An 18,093-nucleotide genomic window follows, 5' to 3' on the forward strand; every position below is an offset into this window, starting at 1 on the left:
ACTATAGGCGTGGACCTAGAGTTGGTAGAGCTTGCACTGTTTTGAGGTACGGAAGTACTGTTCGAGATATCCTGACTGAGTATGCATGTATTATGTGACTGCATGATTTATATGTCATTGATTTATGTTGCATTCATTTGCATGCCTAAACTCTGTTAGTAGGTGATCCGGGTAAGGGTCACTACATTTTCATTCATGATGGATTAAAAGAGCTTGTTAGCATTAATATCAAAATCATTCATATATATCATGTTTGTTACTCTTTGTTATGTGTACGTGCTTTACAGCCCTTGGTGTCATGGACCTATTGAAGAAATCAAGGGTCGTATAACGTTTATCGAGTAATGAATCCTTGAAGCATGAAAAAAGTCAGTGTGCATGAGTGGCTCACCCAATACTTGCTTGGCTGGAATTAATAGGTTAATTAATAGTTAATAAAGTATTGATGAGTAAGGAATATGACATCAGTGATCTTAGTAACTTCATGAATGGAATGAATGACTTCTTTCATAAATAAGGACTTCTGTTAATCCCTTTTCTGTTTTCAGTGTTATTTTAATGTCACCACTATTTTGAAACTGTAGGAATAGCTCAATTAACACCTTCACTATCGATTATTTTGGTGGAGAAGTATCTTGTTTCGACTTAATGGTAGGAATAGACATCTTTACATTTTCTGCAGTTCGGTTATTGGAAATGATGACATTTCCATCTTGCCCTACATATTGTTGGAGTCTCCACATGCTTGTTCCAACTTTCATATTTGACTGATACCTTAACCAAGGAACATGGTGATTCTCTCAGGTCACTGAAAACGGGTTTACACTCGACTAATCATTTTATGAAAATTATTTTTCACTTATCGTACAAATTGATCGACATGTTCTTTAGCTTGCTGATTTAATAGATATTTCATCCATATGGATGAGTTTGACAAGAATTCATGTAGAATAAAGAGCAATTTTATAAACAATTACTCGATTATATTTGTACTGAAATTATGTATATTTTATATATGTTTGATTTATTTCACTTATAAATTTGAAATTTTATATATTATGATATAAGATTATTATGCATCGATCTTAACCAGGGGTGTGCAACGGTCGGTCTGATTTGGTTTTACATATGGTTTGGTTTTTCGATTTACGGTTTTTTAAATGTCTAATCCGATAACCAAACTATTTAATTACGGTCTGATTCGATTTTATAGTACTACGGTCTGGTTTATACGGTATGTTTTGCAGTTTTAAAAACAAATTCAATTGATTAATTATATATCATTCTACGAGTTATAAATTGGTAATTTAAATTCAGTTTATATAATTTTTTGTTAGGCTTTATGAGTTTACAATTATAAAATTAGATAAAATTTGTTTTAATTGCTTTTTCAATTATGCAATTTATACATTAAAAATTATTTTAAAATGCATATAAATATCTTGTAATAAATTTTTTAATAAATTTATAATTAGTTATACAAATTTAATGCATAAAAAGTATATAGAAATAAATATACAATAATTTATATTTGAATTATTAAAATAATATTCACTTACCAATAGCCTAAATATAAATAAAGCATTTATTTTATTAAAGTACATTTTAAACGGTGGGTTTGGTTTTGAAGTACATAAAACCGTAATTAAACCATAATAATTTCGGTTTTAAGTTATAAAACCAAAATAATAAATCCGGATTATGGTTCGGTTTCGTTGGTTCGGATTTTTAGTTTTTTTCGATTTGATCATATTATGCACACCCCTAATCTTAACATCGATAAATTCATTAAAAATTTAATGATTTATATTTTAGCTCCCCCTGAGTCCTGACTGCATAATCTTGGTTTCGGCCCTAACTGTGTGAATTCTTTTGCTTAAATTTATTGTTTCTCTTTTTTTTCAGAAAATTCAAATATTTTGGCTCAATCTCGCCTCGAAATGAAGTTTGATTTCGAGTTCGGTTCAAAATATTCGAACATATTCGTGAATTATTCAAACTATTACTCGGATATTAAGGTTCAAAAACTCCTTTTAAACGCTGAAATATTCGAAAAGATTCGAAATATATATTTATTACATCATTATATTATATTAATAAAAAATTAAGGCTCACGAACAATTCGCGAGTTATCGAATAAAATAATTTGGCTCGAACTCGGCTCAAAATTTTTTTTGAACATGTTCGGTTTCGGCTCGAATTCAATAAGTTCGAATACGAATCAAATATAAAATTTATCGATTCGGCTCGAAAAGCTCGCGACGATATCGATTCTTTTACGCCCCTAGTTTGTCCAAATGCTTGATTCCAGAAATAAGAAGTTGGAGTGGTTAATCCATGATGATGGTAGAAATTGGTTTTCGATATCAGTATTGACCTTTGAGTTATCCGGATCAATGACAGATCCGAAAGATGATACCTCGTCGTTGTATCTTAGTCTTTAGCAGATTATCAACAAGTCTTTGTTGAACGTCCATGAACTGGAATTTTGTCATAGAATCTTTAGATTCATGATTGGAATAATCACCCGTTTCAATAGATGTTGAGACTCTTTTGTCATGCATTTAAGATGTTCTTGTGCTTTTCGAGATTTGATTTAAGTGTTTGGCATGTTAGCCAAAACTGCTAGTGAAAAGAGATTTTCTTGCGTAGGAGTTGAAACGATTCTTCCACATGAATCGGGTAATTACTCGGAGCTTGAGAAATGTTGATTGGTAGGAATCGATGGCTAATCGGAACAGATCGTTTCTATCTTAAAAGAGCTATGTTAAGAGCCAGTACAATAGATTTTGGCCTAGAATGTCAAGACGTTATGCTTGTGATCGTATTTATACACAAAAGGACATCACCAGAAGCATTAAGCTTGCGTTCGTGTAAGAACTTTATTCAAGTGATGATGCCTTATTCCTTGAACTTTGAAGATTGTTGGAGTTAGCGTTCGTATTTTTAGTGCAACAGTATGTTTCACGAAAGAGTGTTGAAATGATTTGCAACAGATACATCTTATAGAATCACCGTGTGATGCTAATTTTACCTATGTAGGAATATTTGTTGAAATCATAAATCGAAAAGTTCAGTTATTACGGAATAAGATTGTTCACTTGATGTAGTTCCTCGGTGGGCGAAATGATGCCTAACAACTTAATCCTGATTGTTCTTAAGAATGGTTTTTTGTAGTCCATAGAATTTCAGTTATACGTAGTAAAATGGTTACATTCTCACGTTTGACCAAGACCTGATTTCAAGGACGAAATCTTTTAAGGTGGAGATAATGTAGTAACCCGAAACCCGTTTTATGTGATTAAATTATCTAAACATGTTGAAAATGGTACAAAGATATTTTATTATGATTAAAACAAGTGGAAAATCGACTCCGTAATGTCCGAAAATAGTCTGGGTAATTTGAAGACCCGATAAGTTCGGATCCACCCGAAGTAGTTTGGAAGTAGGTTGTGGGTTCGGACCATCGGATCTCAGTTCGGAGCTTCCGAACTGTAGCAGCTGTTTGTCCGATGTGTTATCAAAAGAATTTGACAAGTGGCGAGTTCAGATGATCCGAAGGGAAGATCGAACCTTCCGAACTGCTGGCGTTTTGTGTTGTCAAAGTGTTGTTGACACTTGTACTGCATGGGAGATCAGATTTCCGAAGTAAGGGATTGGAATGTCCGAACTTGATCGGAGCTTCCGAAGTGCAGATCGGAACTTCCGATCAATGACAATATGAGACGTGGCAAATATGCGAGTTCGGACCTCCGATCTCCGACTATAAATGGGTCACATATTCTCATAGTTGGTGTGTGTTTGGAGGTGGAATTGTGTGACCAGTATATATTCTTAGTGTTTTAGCCTTATACTCTATGGTTGGGCGATAACGAGGTTCTATGGCGCTTTTAGCAGAGTTGTGCTTTGGTCAAGGCCTTCGACATCAGCAAGCTGATGACGGATGCAGATATAGTCTGAGATTCTTAATATTATTAGAGAGTATCTATTAGCTTAGTTAAAACTTTTAGATTAGTTTAACTCATATGATATTGTCTTCATTTGTAGCGATAGACTGTAGATGCATATACATCTAGACCAGTTGTTGATGTACGAAAGTACCATTCGAAATATTCTGATTGAGTATGCATCATGCATGTTCTATGTGTTAAATGTTTATCAAACATTTTTATGTGCACATATTATGTCATCATTATTATGTTGCATGCATTAACATATTGAGCCTATATCTTTGATATATCATATAGTGGGCTTAGCCCTTTTTTTCCTTTGTGGATGATTGGACCCGCTAGTACGGGATCAGGTCACCTATATACACGTATTACTTTTGGTGTGTGAGCCACCTCTTGATGCGATGACCCATAGTGTTATATACCATGGCGCCTTTCTGACTGAGCATAGTTGACCGTGATAGGTTTCCGATACCTTGTACATTTGCATTCACGCACTCATAGCATGTGCATACTCATACTTTTCGTATTGAGCGATGTTATCGCTCACATCATCGATTGTATTCTTGAACATCCTATTCGACGAGGCAGTTTCATGGTACCCAGGAGTTGGAGCTGTGCGTAGTTGGTGACCATGGCTTGAAGACAAAGGTTGCCAGCAGTTTAGTTTAAGTTTGATTTTGGTGTTTATTTTTTATTCGATTGTGTTGTATTATATTTCTTTGGGTTTTCAGTTATGGCCGGTTGTATTATGCCGAGTTAGAATCGTTTAAGTTTTTGTGATTAACTCTGATTAGATTTCCTATTTAAGTTTAATTGTATGCTTGAGTTCTGATTAGTAGGTGATCCGAGTTAAGTCACTATAATGTATATAAGTATAAACTGAGATAATCAGTTGAGTATTCATGTTTATGTGTTGTATTAATATAATTGCATTATTATTTGTTATATGATGCGTGTTTATATTGTCTGATTATGTATGTGACATTTGCATATCATGTTGAACATGTTATTATTTGGAGATAATATAGCCAGTTGTTTAGGGTCGCTTAGCCCTAGTTTTTCTTGTACGATTGTGTATCGTGTTGAAACCAAATATATAGACGAGTTAGGGTGTGCGGTTACCCAAGACGGTGACAATCCAAGATCGGAGTCAATATGTCTTGGCACCAAATGTATCCTTGAGGGCAGTGTGCGCATGCTTGTGGCGTCTACATTCTGAGTATGATATTTCAGAGTTTGATCTCTATTTACCGGTTTATTCATGTTTCATGTTGCATGAATTGCATAGATCTGTATAATCATATTTACGTACTGGTTGTTAGCGTTCATGTCCCAACTTTTATCTGGGCACTCCATTCGATGAGACAATTTGTAGGTTTACTAGAAGATAGACCAATGTTTGGTTGGTACAAGGACCTAGGAGCGAAGGTTACCAATGGTTTAGTTTAAGCTTATTGATTTAATTGTACTTTTTTCGGTTGGATTGTATATTAATTTACTTCCAGTTTTTCACAGTTAAGTTTTCGCTTCATTTATGTTTACCTATTTTTATGTTAATTAGATGCTTAAAGTTCTTATTAGTAGATGATCCAAGTCGGATTGCTTCATTTTCAATTTTGACCCAATCATAATATTTCTTATTTTACAACAATATTGTGAAATATATACAAACCATGAACAAAGTAATTGATTATTCACAATATAAAACTTTGTACATCATCACCGACACTTTCACTTTTATAATATATACATGTAGATTAAACTAATGTCTTATTTGTTATATATACCGTGCTTAGAGAAGAATCCTAAACTTGATTATTCCTTTGGTAATATCCTTTATTAGGATAATCAATCATATATATTTACAGCTATAAATAAAGGATGACAAAAATTGATTAATCATTTACATATATATTCAACTTGTAGCAACAAGCACTGGTTAACCATCGTCATTCTAGTCATATCTAAATAAATTTTGGTTGCTTCAAATATGCTTTTCCTATATGTTTGTTAAAACTGGTGGAAATGTGATGAAATTTCTTCACCTTTCACCATCAAAACCTTTTATCGTTGTCCTTTGTGTTTGGTCTTCATCTCATCGCTTTAGAACATAACATATGATTCTGATCTCGAAACGACTATATATAGAAGATGGACTCATTTTGATTTCGTTTGGTTTCAAAAGCCAGACCAAAAAAATATTTTTTAAGTGCTTTTCAGTTAACAAGGTGTTTGGTTGACCAAAAAAGTGCACGTCGAAACTTATATAGGCCACAACACTCTCTTACTTGCTAACCATCGTCTTCATTCTCCTTATTGTTTGTAACTATATTTTGGTTACTTCAAATTTTGATTATTTTAAATTGGTTTGACCGTGGCCTGAATCGTTTTGCAAGGGGCATCATTGTCTAAGAGATCCTTTACCACAAGACTTCACCATCCATGGTTTATGGCCGAACAATTACACTGCCCATTTGGGTTACTGCATTCTACACCAGCCCGTCCCCAAGTCGATCTCGGCATGGTGTTAATCTTAAAATAAATATCACATGTTAATTAATATATATCTTTAAGTTAATATATATATGTGTGTGTGCATGCATATATGCAAATGTTTCTAGCTAGTTACTTGGGAATGGTAAAGTGAAATTTAACTCGTAGAATTTGAAACAAACTAAATGATTTCCACATACCCTGGAGGAGCTCCTGTCAGTCGAGAAATAGAGTGTTTCTCCATATATTCTGACATATCAATTCAAACAATTAAACTATGGTCATCGAACAGCTGTTCTGCGAGAGATTTGGCGAGCTCCATCTTGCAAACACCAGTTGGACCCAAAAAAGGAAACAACCTGTTGGTTTTTCGGGCAATCCAAGTCCAACTCTTTATCTTATGACAACATCAACTACACTTTTAATAGTCTCATCTTGTCCGACAACTCGTTGGCGCAACATATCAAAGAAAACAATTAATTTCTCCTTTCATTCTGTCCAAGACGTATGACAGGTATACCAGTTCAACGAGCCACAACATAAGCAATCTGATCAGGGCCGACTGTCAAACCAAACATTTTATTCTTATTTGATATATCTTCTAGTTCTACAATCTTACAATTGTCATTTACGAGAAAATATTGACATTTTGCAGCAATTTCAAAATCATGTCTTCACAGCCAGTCGAATCACATTTTGAAATTTAGTTATTCTTTTTTAGTTCTTGATCATATTGGATTTTTGTCTTTCCTTGAACCAACCTTATCTCCAGTGATGAAATAGTATCTCTCAATACATCAAGTTTTTTCACCAGAAATATTGTTGTCATTCAACGGAAAATGTCGCAATAAAAACATTGAATATAGTAGCAGTATTTCATTTACAATGGTAACTTCTTCAACCAACCGAGCATTTCCAGTATTTTTTTATTTTGCTTATCAGAATAACACAGTTTAACACCAACTTAAATATATTTCTTTTTATATCACTCAAATCTTCGGGCTGACTGCAAACCTGAGCTCTTGCAATTACAGTAGTCTCGCCTACAAGGTCAATTTCTTTGTCAGGTAAAGACAATCTTACATAAAAAAAAAATCAATCATAACCATGGCTTATCAGTAACTAAAACCACATATTTCTAAGTTTTGACATTATAAAGTAAGTAAAATTCATTCAAAATACAATATTAAAATATTGATGTGAAACATATCTCTTATATAATATGCTAACAGTTGAGCCACAACTATAAGAGCTTGATCTAGAATCAGTACACCGTGTTGACTTTCATGTTCCTCTTTCATACCCTCTAATATGTTGATTGTATCAGCTAACACTTGGATCAATGTATGAAGCCTCTGAAAATGATTCTTGATTTTTTTCTACGTACTTTTTAAATCCTTAAACAAGTGTGACATCAATACACCATAATTTATTTCTATCAAGTTATAGATTTAAAACAATAACCACCTCTTTTCGATAAAATTAATTTATGGTGCATTGGTGCCACACTTGCGGAAGGATTTAAAAAGTATGTAGAAAAAAATCCTACATATAAGAAACATTTTCAGCGACTTGATATAGTTGATCCAAGTATTGTTGATACAATCAGCATATTAGAATTATGAAATAAGAGCATGAAAGTCATCACGTTATAATATTTCTAGATCAATATTTTATAGTTGCGGCTAAACTGTTAGCATGTTATATCAGAGGTATGTTTCACACCAATATATTAATATTATATTTTGAATGAATTTTACTTAGTTTATAATTTCAAAACTTAGCAATATGTGGTTTAGTTATTGATAGTCGTGATTATGACTAAATTTTTTTTTATGTAAGACTGTCTTTACCTGACAAAGAACTTGACCTTGTAGACGAGGCTACTGCAATTGCAAGAGCTCAGGTTTGCAGTCAGCCCAAAGATTTGGGTGATATAAAAAGAAATATATTTAAGTTGGGGTTAAACTGTGTTATTCTGATAAACAAAATAAAAAATATTAGAAATGTTCGGCTGGTTGAAAAAGTGAGTACAAATTTTCCATTGTAAATGAAATACTACTACTATATTCATTTATTCAATGTTTCTTACTGTGACATTTTCCCTTGAATTGTAACAATATTTCTGGTAAAAAAAAACTTGATGTATTGAGGGATACTATTTCATCACTGGAGATGATGTACAAGGAAAGACAAGAATCCAATATGTTCAAGAGGTAAAAAAAGAATAACTACATTTCAAAATGTGATTTGACTAGCTGAGAAAACTTGAAATTGCTGCGAAATATCAATATTTTCTCATGACAACTCTAAGATTGTAGAACTAGAAACAATATCAAATAAAAATAAAATGCTTGATTTGACAGTCGACCCTAATCAGATTGCTAATGTTGTGGCTCGTTGGACTCGTATACATGTCTACATATTGGACGAAATGAAAAGGAGAGATTGATTCGTCTCTCTAAGATGTTGCGCCGCCGAGTTGTCGGGCAAGATGGGCAAGATGAGGCTGTTAAAAGTGTAGTTGATGTTGTTATAAGACCAAGAGTTGGACTTGGATTGCCCGAAAAACCAACAGACTCTTTTTTTTTCTTTTTGGTTCAACTGGTGTTGGCAAGATGGAGCTTTTCAAAGCTTTGGAAGAAGAGTTGTTTGATGACCATAGTTTAATGGTTCGAATTGATATGTCAAAATATATGGAAAAACACTCTATTTCTTGACTGATACGTGCTCTTCCGGTGTAAGTTAAAATTATTTAGTTAGTTTGTTTCAAATTCTATGAGTCAAATTTAGAAGTTAAATTTCACTTCAGGTAACTAGCTAGAAACACTTGCATATATGCATGCACACACACATATATATTAATTTAAAGATATATATTAATTAACATGTGATATTTATTTAAAGATTAACACATACCATGATCGACTTGGGGACGGGATGTTGAATAATGCAGTATAACCAAATGGACAGTGTAATTGTCCGGCCATAAACCATGGACGGTGAAGTCTTGTGGTAAAGGATTTTTTAGGCAATGATACACCTTGCAGAACGATTCAGGCCACAGTCAAACCAATTTAAAATAATCAAAATTTGAAGTAACCAAAATAATAGTTGCAAGCAAGAAACGGCGATGGTTAGCAAGTAAGAGAATGTTGTAGCCATGGATGGTGAAGTTTGATTGCTATTATATAGTCTAGAAGGTAAATTAGTCCCCATGCCTTGAACATTAATTTTTTCCCATGAGCCGCTGATATCTCCTTCACTGTTTTGCCCGATTATTGACAATGCATTTGCCAACAGATGTAAGCCTCCACCCATCCACCGTCCTCTTTAGATGTGTCATTTGGCACAAAATTATGAACCTGCTCTTGACAAGGAAAAACTTCATCAGGATCAGCATGCCTCTTCTTCAATGAAGTATGCTCATTATTATCATCCCTAAAGGAACCATTTTCCCTAGGCCCACGAAATGAGATTTCTTTCCTAATGTGCATAGTTCTCCCTCACTGTGTTGCACAATTGTCATAGATGCATATGTGCTAGTTAAAAACAATAAGTTCTTTCGAAAATGCAAAGCAACCAGCCATGGCAGCTCCAGTAGCCAAAATGGACACAAATATTCTCTCTCTCAATTCCTCTAAATGATTGGCTCAAAAAAAATCCTCTAGATGATCGTATATGCTCATTTCTGTATGGTCAGATAGGAGTTCTTTTTCCGAATAAAGAAAATCATAAATAGAATTTCCTCCATCATCAGATTCTCTCTTGCACCATTACTAGAAGCATTTTCAGTCACACAATTGGTGATCAAAATCATTCAAACAGACGCTAACGGAAATTCTTGACCAACAGAAAAGCACAATTATATATATAGCAAACCCACGAATTAGAAAGAAGGGGAAAGACCCCTTAAATATATACTTTTTTTTAAAAAAAAAACAGGCAAACATTGAAAAGGGCTAAATCTACTTCACCTATTTCACGGCCAATGGATGAGCCATCTCCATTAAGACTCACACTGCCCAGTTTCTTGAAATATCTCTCTCGCTTGTGAAGCTTGGGTTTTCTCTGCCCGTTCTCGGTTGCGTTGCGTATCTGATTTATAACATAACATTTGAAAAAAGGGATAGTTTCAGTCTTGTTGATGTGCGCATTGTGGGTGAAAGCCCTCGTACTTCCCATTCCTTTGCAGGGCGTTTTCTGGGTGGGTGGTAGGTAGGTGAAGAATGAAGACGATCCATCTCGGACTCGGTTGATTCTATTTATATACATGAAAATTGCATATATCACGACTTTAAAATTTCAAATTCGTTGATAACTATTTATGAAACATACACACATTTTTTAATTAAAAATCGACAAAAATATTCTTATTTAAATAAATAATTAAATTAATTTTGGTTTATAATTCTATATTTAATTGAATAAAATAACAAAATTTTATTTAAATAAATATGAAAATTGTATATAATTATTTTATCATAATATTTATCATACACAAAATATATTTTAATATTAAATTATCTTATTTAATGCAGTTTAGTCATTTTTTTTATTCAAAAGTGGGTGTATGCTACAAATCTAGAATCACAGGGGCTTCTAGCTCAAAATATTTTCATGGAGATTATCAGCAAACACGGGATTTCATAGGGATGATATATGCAATTTTTCCTTATATATATAACGGAGGGCGATTGCTTCTTTTTCCTTTTCGAATTATTTAATTACGTTATTTTATTTGACTATGATTTTAAAATATAACCTTCTAGCATATATGTGATAATTAAATTAGAAGAAATTTGAAATATGGATTTTTTATCGCCAAAAAAATTAATTTGATCAATCACGATTATATATATATATATTGAATATTAAATTTAAAATTTCATCAACGCAAATATCTGAGAAATATCCAAAATATCTTAATTTTTTGTATGCATCGCCCCTCTACATATATTTTCGATCCTAACACAAACATCTTTACATTTTCTACGTGTTCGGTTCTTGGAAATGATGACATTTCATCTTGTCCTACATAATGTTGGAGTCTCCATATGACATGGTTGTTACAATTTCATACTTAACTAATGTTTTAACCAAAGAACATACTGATTCTCTCATGTCACTGCAAAATAGGAAACATGAGTGCCACCTTTGAGTATACTTCCCTCAAGATACCGTGAGTGAATGATTGACATGCGATTTCCTCTCAAATCTATCTTTTATCACTTTTTTTTATATTAAATTCTAGTCCATCCATGCATGAGCGTTGCGTACACACACATATACATATAAAAATTTGTGTTAATCTCGGTATAACTTATCTTATCTAATTTTGCGTTCTTCACGACATATTATTTATCCATCTATTAATTATTTATTTTACATCAATCAAATCATTAATTATTTATATTACATCAATCAAATTATTGAATTTAAATTATTATATTACCCCTTATAAATAATATATTCATATTTTATTTATTGTTAAAAGGATAAAATGATAATTTATCATCTTTATATAAAATTTAATCAATCAAATCAAATAAATTATAATCTTTCAATCAAATCAAAAACTATATTAACTATCATTTCTTATTTATTACATTACATTACTTATCTATATATTATTTATTCTATCACTCAAACCAAACGGAGTGGACCAAGAAGAGCTTCGTCGTATTCCAAGAGGTATTTCCAACTTTTGAATGAAAAAAAAAAAATCAAAGGAGAAACTTGATTATATTCAAATTTCGAGACAAAGAAAATACTAAAATTTCGTCACCTTTTTTAAAATTTCAAAATTATTAATGTAGCAAATCGATGTGTAGGTTTTTGTTTGGGAAAATTATAAATTTAGTTCAATATGTTTGTCACTTTGCGATTTTGGTTTTTTATGTTTTCACATTTCAGTTTTAGTCCTGCATGTTTTGATTTTTGGCAATTTCGGTCTTTTTTTTTTCGAAAATGCTTACATGACACTGTACACGTCATCTCCACATCAACACTGAATTGGTGCTACGTCAGCACCACGTTGGAAAAAAAAAAACTAAAATTGCCAAAAAAATAAAGATAGCGGACTAAAATTAAAATCTAAAAATATAAAAGACTGAAATCATAAAATGACAAACATAACGAACCAAAAAAACAATTTTCTTTAGTTGAACCAGCCGTTGAATAGAGAGGGAACAGCAAGAGGCTGATTTTTAAAACGCTGTCGTTTTCGTTCCACTTCGTGCGCATCGCCCACTCTCCTATACAGAACAGATACTTCCTTTTTTCTTCAGTTTTCTCGTCCATTTCTCTCTACAAAAACCTCCATATTTCACCTCAAATTCATTCTCACTTCTCAGATTTGATACATTTTTCTGTAGGATCGGTAATTGATGGCTTCTTTCGGCGTCCCATGTCCGAAAATCTCGCCTCTGCCAGCTGCTTCATTGCAGCAGACCGCCGCTGACGGTCTGCCCCGCATTACGTTATTTTCTCGGTCCGATGCCAGATCGATGCTTCCTAGATTGCAGGTTTTGTTGGTTCTTTTTTTTTTTTGGTTGATTTGTTAAAGATTTGTTTTTTATTCGTTGTTGGAATTAATGTTTACGTTCGTCGCATGCACATTTTTTTTTTGGATTTTTAGATATCGTAATCATTTGGGTTAACTGGAGTAATATGGTATTAATCATGAATAATTTGATGGTCGTAGCTTTTTTTTTTTTTTGGCTTGCCTGTGCTAAAAAGTTGTCGAATTGGTGGAGACTGGAGCGCAACCATTTATTGATTCGGCAATTGTTGTCGCGACATTAACGATGCATTGCATATCACCTCCTTTTTGTACCATATTTGTACTTAAATGCCGCTAAAACCTTTAGGCTTTAAGATGTGAGTATGATTGTACACCACCTACCTTGTGCCTGTCATCTGAAAAATGGACGTGGTGTTTAAGCTTGCACTTTATGACTGAAGATTGAGGAAATACTCGAAGATAATTAATATGCTGATTTTGATTAGTATTGCCGAAGTTTTACCTCCCTGCTCTTTCATTTTTTCCAGCAGGCGCGTAGCCAGAGCCTGTCAGATTCCTTTAAGGTTTGTGCTCAATTGAACGAGGTAAAGTGAACACAGCTTTTAATTCTTCTTCTCCTTTTTAAGCATTTGTCGTGATGTTGCCTTGAACTTGATCCAAGATTACTCCTTGTCAAGGTTGCCATTGAGAAGTCATCAAATTCTATTCCAGCTGCAGAGGCATTGTCAATCAAAAAATCTGGAGAGAAAAGTGTAGTTCCAGATGCATCATCTCTTTCAGTTTTTATGAGCCAAGTGTCAGACCTTGTCAAGTGAGTGAAGCATTTTTCATAAACATTATACAACTTTCTGATTCAGTTAAATTGAAATTTTGATTTGGTTTGAAATGGTCAGGCTTGTGGATTCAAGGGATATTGTGGAACTGCAGCTTAAGCAGATGGACTGTGAACTTATCGTAAGAAAAAAGGAAGCACTGCCACAACCATCAATTGCAGCCCCTGTTGTTGCACCTCCTCCATACCAGGCTATGATTCCACCACAACTGCCTCCTGCACATGTTCCTGCTCCTGCGAGTTCTGTTCCATCTACTCCAGCTTCACTGCCGGCACCACCTGCACCAGCAAAACCAAAGTCATCACATCCTCCATTCAAATGTCCAATGGCTGGAAACTTTTATCGTTCTTCTGCTCCTGGTGCACCAGCTTTTGTGAAGGTTTATGCTTATTTTTGCCGCTATATTCGTGCATGAACTTTCGTGCTTCCGGCTTGGTTAATGTTGGTTTTTTACTGAAACCTGAGTTGGCTGTTCAATTTGAATTGTACAATTCAATAGTGCCTCTTGTAAATGTTCTTTTATGTTCTATGGTTGTTTCCACTTTCCAGTCCTTACTTTGTCAACCTCAGCTCTAGATTATCTTTGATGTTCTAAACTATAGCTCGTGTCATAGGCTTTAGCATTCGTGCAAACTATATAAAATCAACACCTCTTTGCTGCACCGCCTAATTAATTTCCTGTGCTTCCTTGTGTTTTTTTTCCCACTTTGTTCTGTCTTATTATTGTTTTTACATATACCTTCCGTTCACATATGTTTCTGTACATTGTAATTTACAATTTATTTTTCTAGGTTGGGGATAAGATCCAGAAAGGACAGGTTATTTGCATCATTGAGGCCATGAAATTAATGAATGAGATTGAGGTGAGCAGCTATCCTCTTACTACTCTAAATATTTATGTTCTACTCTTTTTTTGTTCGCAAGTACTCATGATGAAACCACCAGTGGTTGGAATTGAGAGAATGCTCAACTTAGGTGACTCAGCAGGAGCATTATTTTATGCTCATGCTTAATATCGTAGATGTCATTGTCAATTCTTACTCTGGTACCGGAAAGTGACTTGATATTAAGTTGAACTTTAGAATTTACTGAGCTATGGAGTAGAAATGCCGTTTAACACTGGTGCCATCATGACTGGTAACTGAGCTATGGAGTAAAAAGTCTAATTTTCTAAGTCTGATGCAAGTTGGAGATTTAGCATTTTATTGAAGCTTAATCATTTTCGTAACTTTTTAATGCACTACTTAACTTTCTGTGCAAACTGTGCTGTTTTGGTCTTTAATTAATACATCTTTATGGTTCATCTTATATTTTCAGGCCGATCAATCTGGCACTGTGGTTGACATACTTGTAGAAGATGGAAAACCAGTCAGCGTGGATTTGGTATCTCCTTTTCTCTTCTCCCCTCTTTTCCCATACACCCTTTCATTCGATTTCGTGCTTCTGATAATGGAGCTTTTAAAGAATCACCGCATGACCATGATATAATGCCTATTTATATTGGGCATTAATTTGAAGTTATCTCTGATTCATTGTCATGACACTCTTATCTCCTTTGCAGCCGTTATTTATCATTGAGCCATGAGGAACCAAATTCATTGAGGAACAGTAATTCAAGTTAGAGAATACGACCAAGCTCAGTCTTTTTTTTGTTATTCGTTATGAAAATAGGACAACAGTATTTTTGCAATAATAGTGTATTTATCTCGGGTTGCTGCAGTTGTTTGGAACTAAATAATGCTTAGTTTTTTGCTACAAAGGTGTAGGCGTTTTCTTTTCTGTGATACTGATTGCTGCCTCTTTCTTTATGCTAATGTTTTGTAAAATTCAAAGGGAATTATAAATACTTACTTTAATGAACAGTGGTGCCCTTCAATTTTCTGTCGAAGAAAGAAGAAAGTTTAGTTCTAATTGGCACTTGACATTCGTAGTTTCCATCACTAGTCAGAATTATATTCGATTTTTTTTATGATAGTTTTCTTCAAGTAAAAGTGGTTATCAACCCCTGAAACTATAAGTATTTAATAAATTCAAAACTTGTCAAAGATGGTTGAAGAGACATAGCCAAATACTTGAGGATATTCGAAAATATTTGGGGCTCAAATCTCTCATGAAATTGTTATACCAATCAATTTTGGGTGGCAGATTTTCGATCCGATTTGACTCATAGACAATAATATTGTTTTATATTTAAAGTAGTATTTTTCATTGAAAATATAGATCAGATTGAAAATTCGTGAGGTGGTGTCATAAGAGAGCTGCTCAATTGATATAGACTCGTGAGGTGTGTCATAAGAGAGCTACTCATTTTTGGAAGTGGGTGTAAATAAGCTACTCATCGCATAAACTAAATAAGCTTTATGTTGTTCACATAAAGGGTAAAAAGAAAATAACTTTTTGGAACTTGACATAACACATTCAACCATGAATTTGAGTATTTGCCACATTTTTTATGCATCCCTATATATGTTAAGAACAGTGTTATTAATATTCTTTAATATGAAAAAACAACAGGACCATATTTGAAGTTAAAATTGGATAAGATAAAACCTAAATATTAGAGGTCTTCATAATTTCTTGAGGTGATCAACAAACTTTTCAAAGTTCTTGAGAGATGAACCCTCTTCACTCCCACTACTCTTCAAAGCCAATTCCTTCATTTTCAATGCATTGCTCCTCAAATCAACATCACCAGTCACCATCTGAATCTTGTTCTTGATTTCATATCTTGATCTGATCCCATTTTCATCTGCACAAATCCTTAATCCGATCTTCCACTTGTCACACACATAGTTCTGGTTATGAAACTGATCAGCAAAGTAAGGCCAACACAGAAATGGCACCCCCATGCTCACTCCCTCCATTGTCGAATTCCATCCGCAATGTGTCAAGAAACAGGCAACAGAAGAATGAGACAAAACCTTTTCTTGAGGTGCCCATTCAACAATCTTCCCAATCCCACAACCTATTCTCTCCAAGAACCCAGTGGGGTATTCAGCTCGTGCGCCATTGGCTATATCTGACCTCACGATCCATAGAAAGGGCCGGCCGGATAATTCAAGCCCGAGTGCTAGTTCATCCAGCTGCTGCTGAGAGAAGACAGCTATGCTTCCGAATGAAACGTAGATCACTGAGGCTGCTGGTTTGCTGTTTAACCAGGCTAAACAGGACTCGTCCTGAGTACGAAAGCTACCAGAATAGTTTGATGAAGATTTGGAGTGACTAGGGTTGAGCAATGGACCAATAGGCAGCAATCTTGAGTTCAGATCACAAGCTGTGGATTCAAGATCGTAGAAGGTGTTGCAAAGGATCGACTTAGCTTGATTTCCGGTCTTTACGGCATCTAAAGAACATTCAAATAAGATCTTTTGCATCCCCAAGTCAACAGGGAAGCTCCAAGATAGTTCATCCTTTCCCCAGGCAGGGATATTACTTGACAGGCTGATTGTTTCAGGTTTTGTCACCACTGTACCTGAGGTGAAAGAAATCTTTCAACTCTGTTGAGCTCAAATTTTGAAATGCAAAAACAAGAGACAAACAAGTGAGCAGCTACCTACCATTAACATCAAGATTTCTTCCTTCAACAAGCTCGGGAATATGAAGCACCAGGGCCAATCCAGCAGCCGAAGCCGGCGTGAAAACGATAGGTTCAGCTCCCATTTTCTCAGCAATCTCCAGAACCCAACCGACCGTTATATCGGCAATGATGCAACTAACAGGCTCCTCAACATTCTCACGATTGATCCTCCCTATCAAATCCGTCAAAGAATCTGCCATCGTCCCTCTGAGGCTTTCGATGAGCTTGAAAACGTCATTTCGATCATCTTCGGAAGACAGGCCATCTGGGATTGAGGTCAGTACTATGTTGTTAGTGTTATGGTCTTGGTTCTCGGATGACACGAACGTGGATTCAAGAATCTTGGAATGTATATTGTGTATATTGACGAAAGTAACTTTGATCCCGCGATCGGCGATTCGGCGTGAGAGTTTGGTGAGAGGAGTAACATGCCCTTGAGCTGGGAAAGGCACAGCCAATACATGAGGTTTCTTGGCCTTGAGTGATGCCATTACTGCTTCTATGTTGCAACTTGAAACAATATGCATGGAATATATATAAGGAGAATTTGTTTCATCTCTAAACAATAACTTAATACATAGTTTTACATTTAGCTGAAAAATACATTATATTGTTATGAGTGTAGGTTAAATATCGAGTGAATCTATGCTACACTTGGAGAAACATTCTCAATGTTTAGTACGATATATTGAAAACATAAAATACTAATCG

At 34.4% G+C, this 18,093-nt stretch overlaps 2 protein-coding genes across 3 annotated transcripts; one reads left to right on the forward strand and one right to left on the reverse strand.

Annotated features, from left to right (window-relative positions):
• The first annotated feature begins 12,686 nt into the window (after window positions 1–12,686).
• LOC140866185 (biotin carboxyl carrier protein of acetyl-CoA carboxylase 1, chloroplastic-like) lies at window positions 12,687–15,644 on the forward strand. 2 transcript variants are annotated; one of them, XM_073271097.1, is made up of 7 exons: window positions 12,687–12,973; window positions 13,500–13,556; window positions 13,650–13,783; window positions 13,866–14,184; window positions 14,597–14,668; window positions 15,123–15,188; window positions 15,367–15,644. In XM_073271097.1, the coding sequence occupies exons 1-7, from the start codon at window positions 12,836–12,838 to the stop codon at window positions 15,388–15,390; spliced, it is 810 nt and encodes a 269-aa protein (XP_073127198.1). In that variant the 5' UTR covers window positions 12,687–12,835; the 3' UTR covers window positions 15,391–15,644. The 2 variants fall into 2 exon arrangements, with proteins under 2 accessions (XP_073127198.1, XP_073127199.1); XM_073271098.1 differs by having other exon boundaries at window positions 13,503–13,556.
• A 728-nt stretch (window positions 15,645–16,372) lies between these two features.
• On the reverse strand, window positions 16,373–17,873 carry LOC140894481 (UDP-glycosyltransferase 83A1-like). Its single transcript, XM_073302982.1, has 2 exons — window positions 17,363–17,873; window positions 16,373–17,277 (listed from the first exon to the last, which is right to left on the reverse strand). Exons 1-2 carry the CDS (start codon window positions 17,871–17,873, stop codon window positions 16,373–16,375), a joined length of 1,416 nt encoding a protein of 471 aa, XP_073159083.1.
• Between the last annotated feature and the right edge of the window lie 220 nt (window positions 17,874–18,093).

Source organism: Henckelia pumila, chromosome 4, assembly GCF_033568475.1.
Source record: "Henckelia pumila isolate YLH828 chromosome 4, ASM3356847v2, whole genome shotgun sequence".
Classification (NCBI taxonomy): Eukaryota; Viridiplantae; Streptophyta; class Magnoliopsida; order Lamiales; family Gesneriaceae; genus Henckelia; species Henckelia pumila.